This window comes from Capsicum annuum, chromosome 1 (genome assembly GCF_002878395.1).
Source record: "Capsicum annuum cultivar UCD-10X-F1 chromosome 1, UCD10Xv1.1, whole genome shotgun sequence".
Lineage (NCBI taxonomy): Eukaryota > Viridiplantae > Streptophyta > Magnoliopsida > Solanales > Solanaceae > Capsicum > Capsicum annuum.
In genome coordinates this window covers 40,478,598-40,493,993 of record NC_061111.1, presented here as the reverse complement: position 1 = coordinate 40,493,993, position 15,396 = coordinate 40,478,598, and the positions used below count along the sequence as shown (strand labels likewise).

The 15,396-nt window shown below is 34.9% G+C and overlaps 1 protein-coding gene across 2 annotated transcripts; it reads right to left on the bottom strand.

The window, feature by feature from the left end:
• Positions 1–4,123: 4,123 nt before the first annotated feature.
• LOC107872308 lies at positions 4,124–11,459 on the bottom strand. 2 transcript variants are annotated; one of them, XM_016719072.2, is made up of 4 exons: positions 11,303–11,459; positions 6,274–6,555; positions 4,890–5,009; positions 4,124–4,815 (listed from the first exon to the last, which is right to left on the bottom strand). In XM_016719072.2, exons 2-4 carry the CDS (start codon positions 6,367–6,369, stop codon positions 4,720–4,722), a joined length of 312 nt encoding a protein of 103 aa, XP_016574558.2. In that variant the 5' UTR covers positions 6,370–6,555; positions 11,303–11,459; the 3' UTR covers positions 4,124–4,719. The 2 variants fall into 2 exon arrangements, with proteins under 2 accessions (XP_016574558.2, XP_047270848.1); XM_047414892.1 differs by lacking the exon at positions 11,303–11,459 and adding an exon at positions 6,112–6,188 and having other exon boundaries at positions 6,274–6,573.
• Between the last annotated feature and the right edge of the window lie 3,937 nt (positions 11,460–15,396).

The following is a 15,396-nucleotide window of genomic DNA, read 5'->3' as shown; positions in this document are numbered from 1 at the left end:
ATCGATTGGAGTTGAGTTGGGTAGTGTTGGGAAAGCTTAGAATGAGAAATAGGGCCATGCGTTGTGTCGTAGGAGGCCATACCTTGGCCCTCGTATCGCACGACCTAGCACAGGAGGTTACTGCCTCAGCCTCGCGATGAGTCCTACACCGAAGGTATGCCTCATAATGGGGTCTACAATGCACGTGGAGAGGCTACGCGTTGGGGTATGCGCTGCACGCACCCTTGTTTCATCTACGGGATTCATTTTAATTACCATTTTAAGGGTGTTTTGAGTTTTTTTACTCTATGAAAACATCCCCCATCCATACTAAACGATTCCAAGTCCCCAAAAATACTACTTTCATCAGTCAAAAAATCATTTTACTCTTCCCCACACCTCTTAAAAGAAAAAGCAACTTGCATTATAGATGTAAGGCTCAAATCTGAAGTTTCCTAAGGCTCTTTCCGTCAGAAGGTATGTTGAACACCACCTTACTTTAACTACTACTACAAAGCAATAATTTATCTAGTATTTATGTATATTAAAGTGATGATTCGAAACTACGATTGGGGATTACATTTATGAAAAATGTAATATTGATTTTCCTCTTGTTGTAGATTGTTTTCTAATCTCTAGCAGAGGTTTTTGAAACTTGAACATACTATTTACAAAGGTGGATTTCTTTATGTGGATTTAAAACATTAAATGTTATGAATGATGAAACTATGACCTTCAACCCTTTTGCCAAAGCTTGTAATCCAAAGAGGTTTATAATATTTTCCCCATCTATTGAACGAGGTAAGGCACTAAATAATGAAATGATTTCAAATTCTTTTGAGAACTCGATTATGGATATATTTATGATTTTAAAGACGGGATTAAGAGTATATAATATTTTACAATTATGATTTGACATGATATGAATGACTTGCAAGTCTTGGTATGACGATACCAAAAATGTGAATGTCTTTATGAAAGACTCAAAGGATGAATGTTTATGAAAAATGTTTTAACTGGGCTTAAAGAGGATTATGTAGTTCATAGAGAAGGTGTAACTCCTAATGACCAATGCCTGAAACTTATGTTTTGCTGACGCGGGGATGGTTTGCTCCCTAATGGGATAGCCTTATGACACTTCCTCTATGAGAATGGTATAATATGATGGATAAATGATGTTTATCTTAGTTCATACGACAAACATGAATTAAGTCCCCGCCGGTTGGTGGAATACTAGAACCATATAGCCCATGGGTTACCTAAGGTCGGTGAAACTACTTAGTTCCTACATAAATTTAATAAATGATTATGTTTTTGTGTCTTGATTTCCTTATCCCATATTCTTCTCTGTTGTGATTTATACCATGCATCTTATGACTTACTTTACAAATTGCTTCCCTTGGGTTGCATGCCAGTACTATTCGTATTAATGTCTTCGGACGGTACATTTTTTCATGATGTAGGTTCAGAGATATTTTCCTATGATTATGTACAGCACTAGGAACTCTTTGGGACAACAAATAGCGAGTGGTGAGCCTTTTATCTTGCAGATGACATTTGATTTCTCATCTTTAAACGTTGGTTATTTTATGTTATAGTATCGTTGGGGCCATGTTCCAGCCTATAATTTTATTTGTAATGTTTAGAGGATTTGTAGACTGATGTAAACAAGTTGTCATTATGTCTTGTTTTAAGGTTTGGTTTTATAACTACTGGTTAAGTTGAGCTTCGTATCTTTGGGTCCCTTTTCTGCACTATAGTAATGGTTGCGCTTATGATATTATGTTAAGGGGTCTTCTCAGGCCATTGTTGTTTTGAGATCCCTTTTATGTCTAGGGCCTCGACTCAAATCATGGCAAACTTGATATTTGAGCATGATTAAAATACCTAGGGCGTCTACGGAGGCGTGTTGAGTAAGTCTTTTTACGGGTGTATAGCATGCCATACCTATAAAGGAGAGGTTGCAAGATATTAAGGAATGTTTCACTTTCTTTGTGATCAAGTTAGTGCTAGAAAGTCTAGATTTAAGAAAATTCTTCTGACTCTTAATTTTTCCCACAGTTTAGATCATGCCTCTAAAAAGGACTAGCGGCCAAAGAACTTCAGCTGGAACCTCCATTCTCACCGAGATAAATACTGAATAGGTCCATCCTTCTCATGGTATACAGGACCATAATAGAGTCCGCACATCTAGTCCAACTGATTCTAATGGGGTTACACAATCTCGACTAGTCCACTTCGATTCTCCAAAACTAGTCCTATGCATACTCAGTCCCCTCAGTGTGAAGTTTTTAATGCCAAATTTAGACAGACCATTAGATGCTTGCTCAGACTATATCATCTTAGTCTTGTCGAACAGATAATACTTGCTTTGTCATTGGCTTCTCAGATGCTACTCTGGTTGGTCAATTCAAGTGAATAAACCCACCGCCCTTCACCGAATCCAAAGTTGAGGAGAACTCTCAACATTTTACTGATGAGATGGAGAAATTTTTTAAAGTTATGCATGTCAGTGCTGAGGGAGGTTTGCAACTTATCAGTTGAAAGGCCAAATGGCCAACCTCATCACACACATAGCAATCTCTTTGACTGACTCAATAGGAGAGGGTACGACTGAGCTAGAATGACCACTCAAAGTTGTTGAACTATAGGACCCACTACTTGAACTCTGCAAAGATGCCTGCACGGGTCTACTATGATACCCATAGAAACCTAATCTCTGCCTCGAAAAGTGTGATCTCTGAACTCACCCTAATGGTGCATCTTCTTAGCGCCTTTATAAAATCCTAAAAGAATAGAATTATTCATCTTAACATAATCCATTATACTCCAAATAATGCCCCATGCACTACTATCTGAGTCGTATCTAGCTAAAGAGAAACATCCAACCCCTTTATGAACTTCTGAATCTTCTCAGTCTCGGTGTCAATGTTGGCATAAGAATCTGTAGACAGGGTATAGAAACGTGCCTAACACTCTGTAACATTCATGGAGCCCAACTACTAATCTCTCATCTAATCCCTTACACTGTAAGGCACAAACCTATCCAAAAAGGCCTCAACAAACTAATCCCAAGCCATCTACGGAGAATCAATAGGTCTGCAACTAATAAGTGACCTCCACCAATCTCACGTTCTATCTCTCAACTAATACATAGTATGAGCAACCGCATGTGACTAGAGCAAACCAAGGTTATACAACTTCTTACGAAAGTCAATCAAGAACTCACAGGCATCCTCGCCTACAACACCACTAAATCTTGGAGGACCCAAATGGGTGAATCTCTCAAACATCTTCTAATCCTCAAAAAATATAACTGTACACAAAATAATAGGAGACATAGTGAATTTGGCTGTCTGAGATCCCACCTGAGGAGGTAACATAAATGAAGGTTGAACTCCTAGTCTCAGAATACCATACTCAAAAACCGAGGCTGAAGAAGGAACAACACTCAGAGTCTATGGAGTACCATAAGATGATGTAGGTACACTACTAAAAAAGCTGTAAAAAAAGACTTAAAAAAGAGGCCTCATGAGGTCTCTTTTCCTTAAAAAGAGACTTCAAAAGCGACCTCAATTGACGGTCTCTAAATCATAGGTCGCTTTTTGTAAGAGACCTCATGAGGTCACTTAAAAGCAACCTCACAAGGTCACTAGGTTATTTCTTGAATTTTACGAAAAAGAGACCTCGTGAGGTCTCTAAATTATTTTTTATAATTATTATTATTTTATTAAAAAGAGACCTAATAAAGTCTCTATTTAATTTTTTTATTTTTATTTTTTAAAAATTAAAAGACACCTCATGAGGTGACTATTATTTCTTAATTTTTTATTATAAATAATTTATTTAAAACATAAGCGACCTCTTGCAGTCTCTTATTTGAGCATGTAGAAAATGAAATCGTGAAAAAGAGACCTCATTAAGTCAATTTTGTGCATTTGCGAAAAAAATGAAAATGCAAAATAGCAACCTCATGTGGTCTCTTTTTGCAAAAAAGCAGCTTTTACAAATACCTGTCATTTTAATTCAATTCAATAATATATACAATATAATCAATAAAATCAATTAAATCGAGCTCCAAGAACTCCCACCAATCAATCAAACTACAAAAAACACAAGTAAATATAATCCAATAACCACTAAATGAAAATAAAATTTAAATACCTTGAAATTAAATGAATAAAAATAGAAGTCAATAAGTTATTTAACAACACTATCGTTCATACTACTTTAAAGTTTTAATCTATTCAAAAATACTTATGAATTCAAATAAACCACCATAAAGTATATAGTTTGGATTATCTAGACAACATTCAACTTTAACAACGCGTCGGTGTATTGTCCACATAGTAATCCTCATCATCATCTTCATCACTGCTAGGCTCCTCAGTCACATCTCTATATTGGCCATATACTCCATGTGAAATAGGTAGAGACTGTGAAGGTTGGGGAGGGCGTACTACATCACCAGGACAAAGGGGAATCCCCCCGAAGCAAGTAATGCATCGAATTGGGCCTTCATTCCTGCATATTATATATCACTTTGCCTTTCCCTAGCCTGCGAGGCCTTAGCTTTGCTAGATAGCTCAGCTATTTGCTGCTTCAAAGCCAAAATCGTCTCCCTTGACTCATCATCTTGGAAACTACGGAGGCCTTCTAGTTCCGAATGAAATTCACGAAAGGTTCGTTGGGCAAGACATAAGCATATCCATACCTACTCGGGCCACCAACCGCATCTAATCATATTCTCTTATTCTGTTCTTGGCTAAGTGGTAGGTCTTGCCTATCTTCTGGCAGCGTTTGGCGAAAATCCTTTATGAATTGCAGATATCGATTCTGAATTTAATGAAAATAATATTATAATATGAATTTAAAAAATAAAGTAATAACTACAAGAAATAGAGGCTTACATAGGTCAGCTGAGCTCGTGGCTCAACCCAAACATCAGGATCTCCATGGGTTTTCTTCTTCCTTGTGTGTGTAGCCTTGAATGCCTCAGCTTGAGTTATTGGCCTCCCAAGTTCCTTTTCCTGCAAACAAAATTAATTTAATGTAGAGAAGCAGATGTTAAATAGTCCAGAGCAGAACTACAGCACACAAAAAAACTACTAGATTTTCTCTTTACTTGGAACTAAGTAAAGATTATGTACTGTCTACGTTCCTTTTGATCAAGGAGACATGACAAGTAAATATACTACACATGATTCCAGAAATCTATCTGTGTATCTCTTTAGCCGTATGCCCAATGCCTATTGAATACTCACGTCTCTTCCATTCAATATTAGACATTTCACCTTGTGTAAAGACCAACTCTAATTCTGATCTCACCAAAAGCTATGTTACAAGTATCCTTCATTAGACTTGTCACACTCATTTATAAATCAAAAACTACCAGATTTTCTAGCACACTACCCCCTCAAAATACACCCAAAATTAAGCAAGACCCAAGTTTCACAAATTTGGTCTAGGGAATAACTAACATGAAGTTTTACTCCCGCTCTCAACATAATATTATTCTGGGTCCAAAAAAGTGATCAAACTACTAGGAAAATATTATAAAGTCAAAGAGGAAGAATAATAAATAATAAAAGGTGAAAGTTTGGATTCAGATCTCCTTGAAAATTATGGGAATAAAGTATGTTGGAAGAACTTCTTTCTAGATGTTTTATCTCTAGTTAATCAAAGAATTGGAACATACTATTTGTATTAGTTCTACTGAACTTTAATGTTATTCTAAATGAAAAAGTATTGTGGTGGGGTTTCTAGTTCAACCTAAGAAATGTGAGGACCATACTATTTGTATTAATTCCACTGAACTAGATAAAAGTAGATTTATATGAAGTCTAGTAACATGGTGGAATGGTGGATTAGGGGATGACTGCCTTTTCAAAAGGTTTGATAGAATTATGATTGACCGAGAAATGTAATCATAGTTCACATAGGTGAAAGAGGAACATTTATCAAGAACATGATCTAATCATGCTTCCATACTTATCACATTGGGATAGTATATTAAACCATACAAAAAACTTTCAAAATTTTGAAGTTTAAATTAAATAAGGTATATTACATGTTAGAATTGTCACACCCAAGTCTAACAGATGTATATGGGTACTTCGGACAATTACTCACCAATTTCGGGCACAGTATTCTCAACCATAATGCACCAATTTCGGGAAGTATTCTCAACCATCTCATGTTAAATAGCCCCAAATAATCAGTTGTCTAAGGATAAGGTATTACTAAGCAGTCACAATGAAGTGAAAAATTACCAAAATCACACGAATGACCTACCAGTTTTCTCGTTACATTTCCCTGACTCGGAGCTCCACTCGTGTGTAAAGAGCCACCCTTAAGAGATGCTCTAGCTTTCTTGCCAATCTCACTCATCTGCTTGAACCTCGAATCTGTCTCCCAATGGTCAACTAATTTTTGCCAATTTTCAGGTAGAATCCACCTAGGCCTCTTGTTATTTCCACGAACTTTTGATAGCAAGCCAGTAAGTATGCGCCCAACTTTTAACTTGAAGTTTGCTTTAATCTGGGCTTCATGTTCAGGACGCCAAAAACACTTTCTCTATAATGACAAGATAAACTAAGATGAATTAATTTGCTAATGAAACACTTTCTCTGTAATGATAGGATAAACTTAAATAAATTACCCCTACCTCATTGATATAGAGATACTGTTCCCAATAGACTCTCGGCTTAAATAAAGCCAGTACAAATTGATTCAAACTTGTGAAAAACAAAATCCCTATATATTAAATGTAGTTCTTTTTTGAAACAGACAAAAAGGGTGATAATGAAAACGAAAATAGTAAACATTTTTTCCATTGATGTTTAATATTGTAATGTGTTTTGACAGATTCCTCTAACTAGAAGACCAGTAATGGAGCTTTTCCAAAAAGCAAAAGCCATTCGCCTATAGAGTCGTCATTACAAGTACTTAACAGCTTTGGAAGACGAAGAATCCATCACCCAAGTAATGGTTCTTCCCATAATGCCAGATGGACCGCCGAATTGCCTATATACGCTAAGCGTTACTAAAGATGGACAAGATCAGCATCCCTTCTTTACAAACAAAGATCTGGTAAAAATGTTTTACTGCAACAGACAAATACAGAGACTATGCTTTTTGATGTTCCATAAAGTGTTGATTTGTTTCAAAAGGGGAGATCCTTTGTATACGTTGAACGTTTTGATGTTCCATAAAGTGTTGATTTGTTTCAAAAGGGGAGATCCTTTGTATATGCTAAACTGTTACGCATTACTTTTTTGGAGGGAAAAAAACTGTTGCGCATTAATAATTAAGCGCTTTAAGAGCTCAAGCCGCATCACGTTTATTCATCCATCTAGAAAGGAATAAAACCATAATCCTCAGTTTCTTCTCACAGCATTACAAACTACAGATTCTTAACACTATGGGCAATTACACAAACATTTAACCATGGTTTATATTAACTTTCAATACACAAGCAGTGTAAGGTATACTACTAACTACTTAGTAGGTTGCATATTTAAACAAGAAAATATGCTCTTCTATGGTTTTGGACACATGGCTAGCACAATGGATTTCAAGTTTTAAACTAGCCTAACATCTCAATGTTCTGCATAGCCACTCATCTTCTCTTACAGAATTTTGTTTGTTTCTTTTGGTAGTGTGATTAGCAGATGAGATGCATGGAATATTATTGTCATGTGCAATGATTTATGTGGAAATATTTTTTTTAAAATGGAATGCCAATGATTTATTTGGAAGATGTGGAATTTTTGCAGCTTTATATTCAGAAACAAGACAAACATCTAATCTTTTTTATTTTTTATGTATATGACAATTTAATTTGGAAGGTTTCAGTGTATGGACATAGATTGGTCAAGGCTTAAGAGCTAATCAATCTAAATTTGATAAGACAACTAGATCTTCTAAATGTTGTTTAGTTTAAGGGATTCACTTCTAGTTAAGACTAATAATGTAATTGAGGTCTAAATTACAAATCCAAAGTATGGTTTAAAAGGTCATTTAAGTATTTTTAAGCTGTCCTAATTTGGCTATTCTAACATAGTTAATCAAAGGCAATTTTGTAGTAAAGATTGAATAGCCTTAGCTAAGGTAGGATCAAGAATGGTTTGAATTTAGCTAGTAGGATCCTAGTAATCTTGCTCAATGTACTGATCTGATGAAGCAACATATGCAACATAACAAGTAGGTAAATTTCAAACTTTATTTGGTAAAACAAGCTATTACTTCTTGTCTTGCTAGATAATGAGGCTTACTTTGGCCTAATATTAGCTCATCATGATTTACTTCTAGCTAAATCTAAAGTTAAGACAGAAGACTTGGATCAACTACTTTTTTTTCTTCAACTCCCTCGGTCCCATAGTAGTTGTGATGTTTTGCTTATTGAAAGTTAATATAATTCATGGTTTCAGTACACAAGCGGACATTACACTCCAAGACTAAGACAAGAACAACAATTGATAACCAAACAGTCTTCCAGATAAGAGATCAGTACAAGATTTAGGCCATCGATTAATCCTCAGTTTCTTCTCACAGCACTGCACACTACAAATTGTTAACACTATTGACAATTACGCAAGCATTTAATCTCCTAGTAAAAGGGCGAAACTCATGGTTTCAGTACACAAGCAGACATTACACTCCAGGACTAAGACAAGAACAACAATTGACAACCAAACAGTCTTCCAGATAAGCGATAACTATAGTACAACATTTTGGCCATCGATTATTGCTAACAGTCAATGCAAACTAAAAAGAATATACTTTATTAATAGACAGGTAAGCACACCCAAATAAAGATGTAATCCTTGTACATTTCTGCCAGATGTATCATGAGATGAAAACTAACCAAGATGAGACAACATAGTAAGAAGGTAATAAGAAGGGGATGAGATACTAGACATAGAATGGAGAAGGTAACAGTATACCTTCTGTTCTGAAATCAAACTTTGATCTACTTAGGCTCGATATTAGACAGAATTGGACATTCACGGATCGATTGTTGTCGACGCAACGAACTAGGCTTAGGACACTCCTCATAAAACCTCTCCGAAGCCTCAACTTGCACAGTTGTGTATCTAACATACTTTCCACTACTATCAAGATGTTTTGTAATACTACCACTACTACTCTCCCTACACTGCTGTGCCACCATAGCCATTTTTTGCCCTCAAACCCCAGGACAAAATTCAAGATTTTTCAAACACACTTTGATTAAATAAACAACCGCAAGTAGATAAATTCCCTGAAACTATTTTCTAAGCAGCTTTATATATCGGAAGTCTGTGATGATACATTTCCTTTATTAGCAATTATCATATCTACCGGTTGAATCTCAACTGCAACAACAACAACGCGTCCAATGCAGTACCACAAAGTAGAGTCTGGGAAGGGTAGAACGTATGTAGACCTTACCATGTCAATAATATTCTTGTTATGGACCATCTCTATATCCACCCATCATTTATGTTAGAAGAGCAATGCTAATAGGCGATAAGTAACTCACAAAAGAATACCAGATAACATTTGAATAGATGACAATCAGCCATGGGTATGTTTTATTTCCTATTTTACAACAACAAAAACAAACCTAGTGTAGTCCTAAAAGAGTGGTCTAGGGAGGATAGAGAGGCTATTAAATAATTCTTTATGGGATATTTTGAGGTAGAAGTAATGACTTCTCCACGTTCTTGTCCTGTAAGGTACCTTTATTAGGAAAAGTTGTACTTTTGATGTGAGATTTTTCGATACAAATTTAGATATTCGAACCCACTTGAACACTTCTCCACCAAACTATATGTCTCTAACTGTCGTATTAACATTTTCTTGCTCTCCGAGCATGATATATGGAGTATAAGGTAAAGGTTTCCCAAATTTTCAGTAACAAATTTCTAAATTCAAAAGAAAAGTAGTAGTATTTCTTTACTGGATGTGCATTCTCATTGCAGAAGATAATTGAAAATTAAGTGAACTCCTGCTCATTACCGAATTACTATTCTGATGAATATCAAGCCAAGAACTTCTTGTGCTAAAAATTTGAGTCTATAAACAAACTCTTTTTATTTTATTAAAACTGAACATAAATAATACCAACCTGAGCAGTAAGAAAAGTTATTAAAAATAGACCTAGTTTGGAGAAGTATGTTTGACCTCTAAGTGATTTAAGCAAAGGGAAATATTTTGAATTTCTATACAAAGTTAAAAAAGCAACATATCAGAATACAGGTAAGTCCAAGAATAATAAATCAACTAAGAGACAGACAAATGAAAAGCTAAATTACGATAATTAAAGAAAGCAAACGAGCGGTATTTATCAAAGTTAAAGAGCCTTAATACACGTAAGAATAGTAATTACAACGACACAAACTGAAACCTGAAAGAAAGAATTCAAAATTAATAGTTTAGCATGTATATAAATATAACAACTACAGAGAACTAAGTTTCTCTAAAACAAAGGCTTTTTCTTTTTTTTTCTTTTTTTCTTTTCTTAGTAATCTCAGACAAGATTAAATGGACGATCTTGATTCAACTACAAGATTCCTAGGCGTCCCCCAACACCCCCTTTTGGTTTCTTTTGGTTTCTATAGAAGGCTCAAACTTACACTTCACACTAGTCTTACAACTTAAGGTACAGCCAAACATTACTCAAACCAAAGATATAGATGAAAAAAATAATAATACAATCAAAAAAAAAACACCCCTTTTTATCAATTTTACTCAACAAAAGCTGTAAACTACACACCATTTCCATTCACCACAAAGCTCCAAACTCCATCATCATTAAACCAAAAAAACATTAACTTTCTACTACAATAGCCCTTTGGTTTTTTCTTTCTTTTTACTTCAAATACTTATTTTCCCTATGAATTTCAAGATTCTGTCACGTTATAGAATCAACTGAATTTTCGGGTAACAAGCCAAAAATGGAAACTTTTTTTCCCTAAATATCACTGAAAATGAGATGGATGGATTCTCTCAAACTAAACAACAAATGAATCACATAACACAACACTCCCTTTCACTTCATCATACACATGTGATTCTTGATTTTCACTACACTTTTTATGCAACCCCAAGAGAAGAAAAGAGGTTCAAAACAAGAACTAAACACACACAGAAAGCAAAAAATACACGCACAAACACACAATTGGTGTGATTCTTGATTTTCACTTTAACTTTTATGCAATCCCAAGAGAAGAAAAAAGGTTCAAAACAAGAACCAAACACATACACACAATGAAAGCAAAAATACACGCACAAATTCTATTTTGTAAATAAATAAGAAAAAAAATTGCAGCCTTACTTTAAATGAGAGATTTGGGAGAGCGAGAATGCAAAAAATCAGCTTTGAGATCTTTGGATTTGCGGGAGATAATTTTTTAGAGTGATTCTGTACGAGAGACTGCTTTGAGGGAGATTACCTTATGAGTTTTATTTCTTATTATATTAATTATAATGATAAATATCTAAGAAATTAAGTAAATATATATATTGACGTTAGTACTTAATAAAATGGTCATATATAATTATTTTTAATACTAGATATTAGCTTTTAATAATAAATATTAATTTACTAAAACGAAAGCGACCTCATGAGATCGCAATGTATAAAATTTTATTACCCCCTATATTTTATTTTGGCGCTAACTTTTTCCACATTTTTTTTCGATCTTTTGATGTTCCTAATATTGTGTTGCTGAAATTTTTTTATCATTTACCGACCTCATGAGGTCTCTTAACAGAAAAAAATTAAAAATAAAAAGTTGAGGGATAAATGACCTCATGAGGTGTATTATTTTCGACCTATTTTTGAGGTTTCTTTTATTGAGTATCTTTTTAGAGCTTTTTTAGTAGTGGTACCATTGGAAGATCCACACTCGAAATTAGAGAAACATCATAGGCAAACTCTTGCACAAATAGAGGTATAATACTCGAAGCTGGGGGAACACTAGGTGCACTGAAAGGAGCACCCTCTAAATGGGTCAACAAGCGAATCAGTAACCCCTCTAAGTCTAGGGTGGAAGAACTAAGTAGAATTAGGGTACGGCCCACATCTCTAGCATGATCAACCCGATGCTCAAGGGAGATCCCCCTAGTACTGCCTCTGGATGGGGCATATCATCATTCCCATCCACTTCCTCAAGCCCATCCACAACTTATAACTCATTCTCTAGACTGAGCTCTCTCCTCAAATGAAGGTTCCGCATCTCTAACCGCATGAGATCTAGTCATCACCATCTATACAAAAAGAGTGAAACTCAATTTAGAACACAGGGAACGAATCATCTACACAACAAGGAATAAAATAACAAAAGTTTTCCTAAAGATGTCTTATAGCCTCTCGAAGATAGATACGGACGTCCACGATACTCTATTAGATACCTTATTTTTACACTGATAAGACCAGTGAACCTGGCTACTCTGACACCAATTTTTCACTACCCAAAAATTAAAGTTCATGATGGCACTGTTCGCGGCAAGCCTTGACAAGTAATCCTATCACCCAAATTTAAATAAAATAAGGGAATAAAAATAAAACCCAAGGTAAGGATTCTAGAACTAAGTTGAACCACACAATTACCGTGAAGCAGAAAATACATAACAATAATACCATATAACTCCCAAAACCTGGTATCACAGTGTAAGAATTACTAAATACATCTCGAATGTCAAAAGATACAATAATAAACCAAATGGATCCTAATCTGTCTGTGAATATAAACAAGACATAAAATGGGTTAGAAGAGGTAGGAGATCAACTTTGAAAGCATAGAATGACCGCTACCTCAAATATACTTTAGATACTACCTGAATCAGCTACCGTGCAATGCACTCGTACCTAAATTTTCACCAAAAAGGCATAGTAGGGGTGAGTACATTCTACTTCTACTCAATAGGTATCATAGGCTGGCCGAGCAAAGTAAAAAATAAAGCATACAAAATACATATTATGAGAACATCACTTGCAATGAGAAAATATCCCAAATGATAGCCCACACCTTATCCACTAAAATTTCAAAAATATTCACATATAGCACTCATAAATACGAGAAAAAAGCACAAGTATGCATATATCACCCATATAAGTATGACAAAGGAGTACACAAAGACAAATATCACAACAAAGATGATAACACAACACAAAATAAGCATAATATCTATACATATATAAGATATAATGAAGATGGTAATAATGATGAAGATGATGTGATGTGATGCATGAGGTTGTCACACAAACTCTGTATACACATACCGAGCTTTGATCCTAAGGTAGGACCTATGGGAGGTTTGTCAAACCATATACAATCTATTATCTAATACCAATAAGCACGACTCCTCTATGGCACATCCCTCTGAGAGGGTCTATAATGATGATTGTAATACTCCATACGTTCTTAGCTCAACTCAACTCTTAGTGATCACTTAAGACACTTAAAACCTGAAAATAAAAGTAAGTGTTGAGACTTAGTCATTACTAAAGATCCAAAAAAAACTTTGATGATTTTATTCTCGACCTTCCAGGCATTAGAATGTCGATTTTAAAGTTGACTCATGGTTGGGGGTATCAAAGGTACATCTTGGGTAAGTTTTGGAATTTTTGGACAAGCTTAAGGACATGTTTGAAAGTCCAAAATAGCAGCTGCATGTGATTAGTGTGCGGCACACGCTCTAGTTCACCCCTAAGGGAGCATGCGATAAAGCACGCGGCGCACGCTCTATTTCGGTGCCCCAGAGTATGTGACGCATGCTCCACAGCACGCTTCCGTATTTTTCAGCTTCTGATTCCACGTATTTGAGGGTAATTGGGTTATTTGTCCCACATCAAAACCATACTTAACAAAGGATTTCAGCCCCAAAAAGCATTATACACACTATTATTCATCTTTTCTCTCAAAAGAAAAACCCTAGCCCTAAGAAATCAAGAACAATCTCATCACTCCTTCTTCAAGGAAGTCAATAATCAAAGCTTTTGGGTTCAAGAACTTCACGAAGAAACTTTAAGAACATCGTTAGTAATTCAAAGTTCAAGTTTCTACATTCAATTAGTCAGATAAGGTATGTGGGGTTATGAACAAGGATACTCCTTTCATCTTTGTGCCCAAAATTAGTTTTTAAAGATGCATTACATGAATTTAAATGAATTGCAATTCGGGTTCGTACCCAAAGTATCTTGTTTTGTGTTATGGATTTATAAAGTGATTGAAGTATGAAATTCCACATTTGTCTTGATCGAGAGAAATCTCTTCTATGATTTGAATCCCATGAGTATGATTTGAGACATTGATTACAAATTTTCAATTGATTTTAAGCATTGTATTGTGATGTTGATTTCATTATCTTGATATTGTTGTTGTATTTCAAGAAGTATGTTGAGCATGATATTTTTCTATAAATTTACATGAGTTTAAAACATGGGTCTTAAAACCTAATTTTAAGCATTGATATTTCAAGAAGTTATGCTTTTAAGATCCCTATGATTAGCTTATATTCAGATTTTGAACAAGACTTGATCTTTTGATCCTCAGCTAAGATATGAAATCCACTTTACTGCTTTGATTACAGTTTGAAACAGACAAATGCATAACTAATTTCATTATAAACCCTTATGCTAGTTTTTAAAGTAGATTTCCTATAGAATGAACATATAGATTAAAGAGAGTAGTATTTAGCACCGAGTTGAGTATGTGTCCTAGTTCACATGTCCCAAAACTATGAGCCAACGTAGGTTCAGATTATTAGATTATTTCCAATTATATGGATGCATATGTAGATTGTAACCACTTAGCTCAGGTTATACTCCTTGGCAAGAGTATATCTCTCCCCAACGTAAGGTTTTCCCCTTAGGGGAACATGACATTGTACATCATGATATCTCAGATAGTGTATGTCGATTAGAAGAACCTCCCTAACAAAAACAAAATAATAGAACAGTTTTATTAGAAACTAGGTGTAAAGTCTCACAAGCTTACTCAGATATTGTCTTACTTAAGACATCAGTTACTAGATTTCAGCTTTAGTTTTCATATGATAAAAGTGAGTCCTTCCGACACTTAGCATGCATGATTTGAAAATAGATTACAAGTACAGCTTTTAGAACTAAATGTTATGGCTCACAATATTTATACAGTATGATTTATCATTCATGATTTATAGTTTTCAGCTTATAGTTACTCAAGCCAATGTAAGCCATTTATATTTAGCATGCATTATTTATGAGATATATGTACATTCCGTTACTATTTTACTTATGCATTCACTCCATATACTCAGTACATTCTCAAAGTACTGATCTATATATACGTCTACGTGTTGCATTGTTTAATAACTTAGGTTCAGGTGCTCAGTTCTAACAGCGTGATTGATCGTGAGCATCTCTATCTACATCCCGACAGTTGG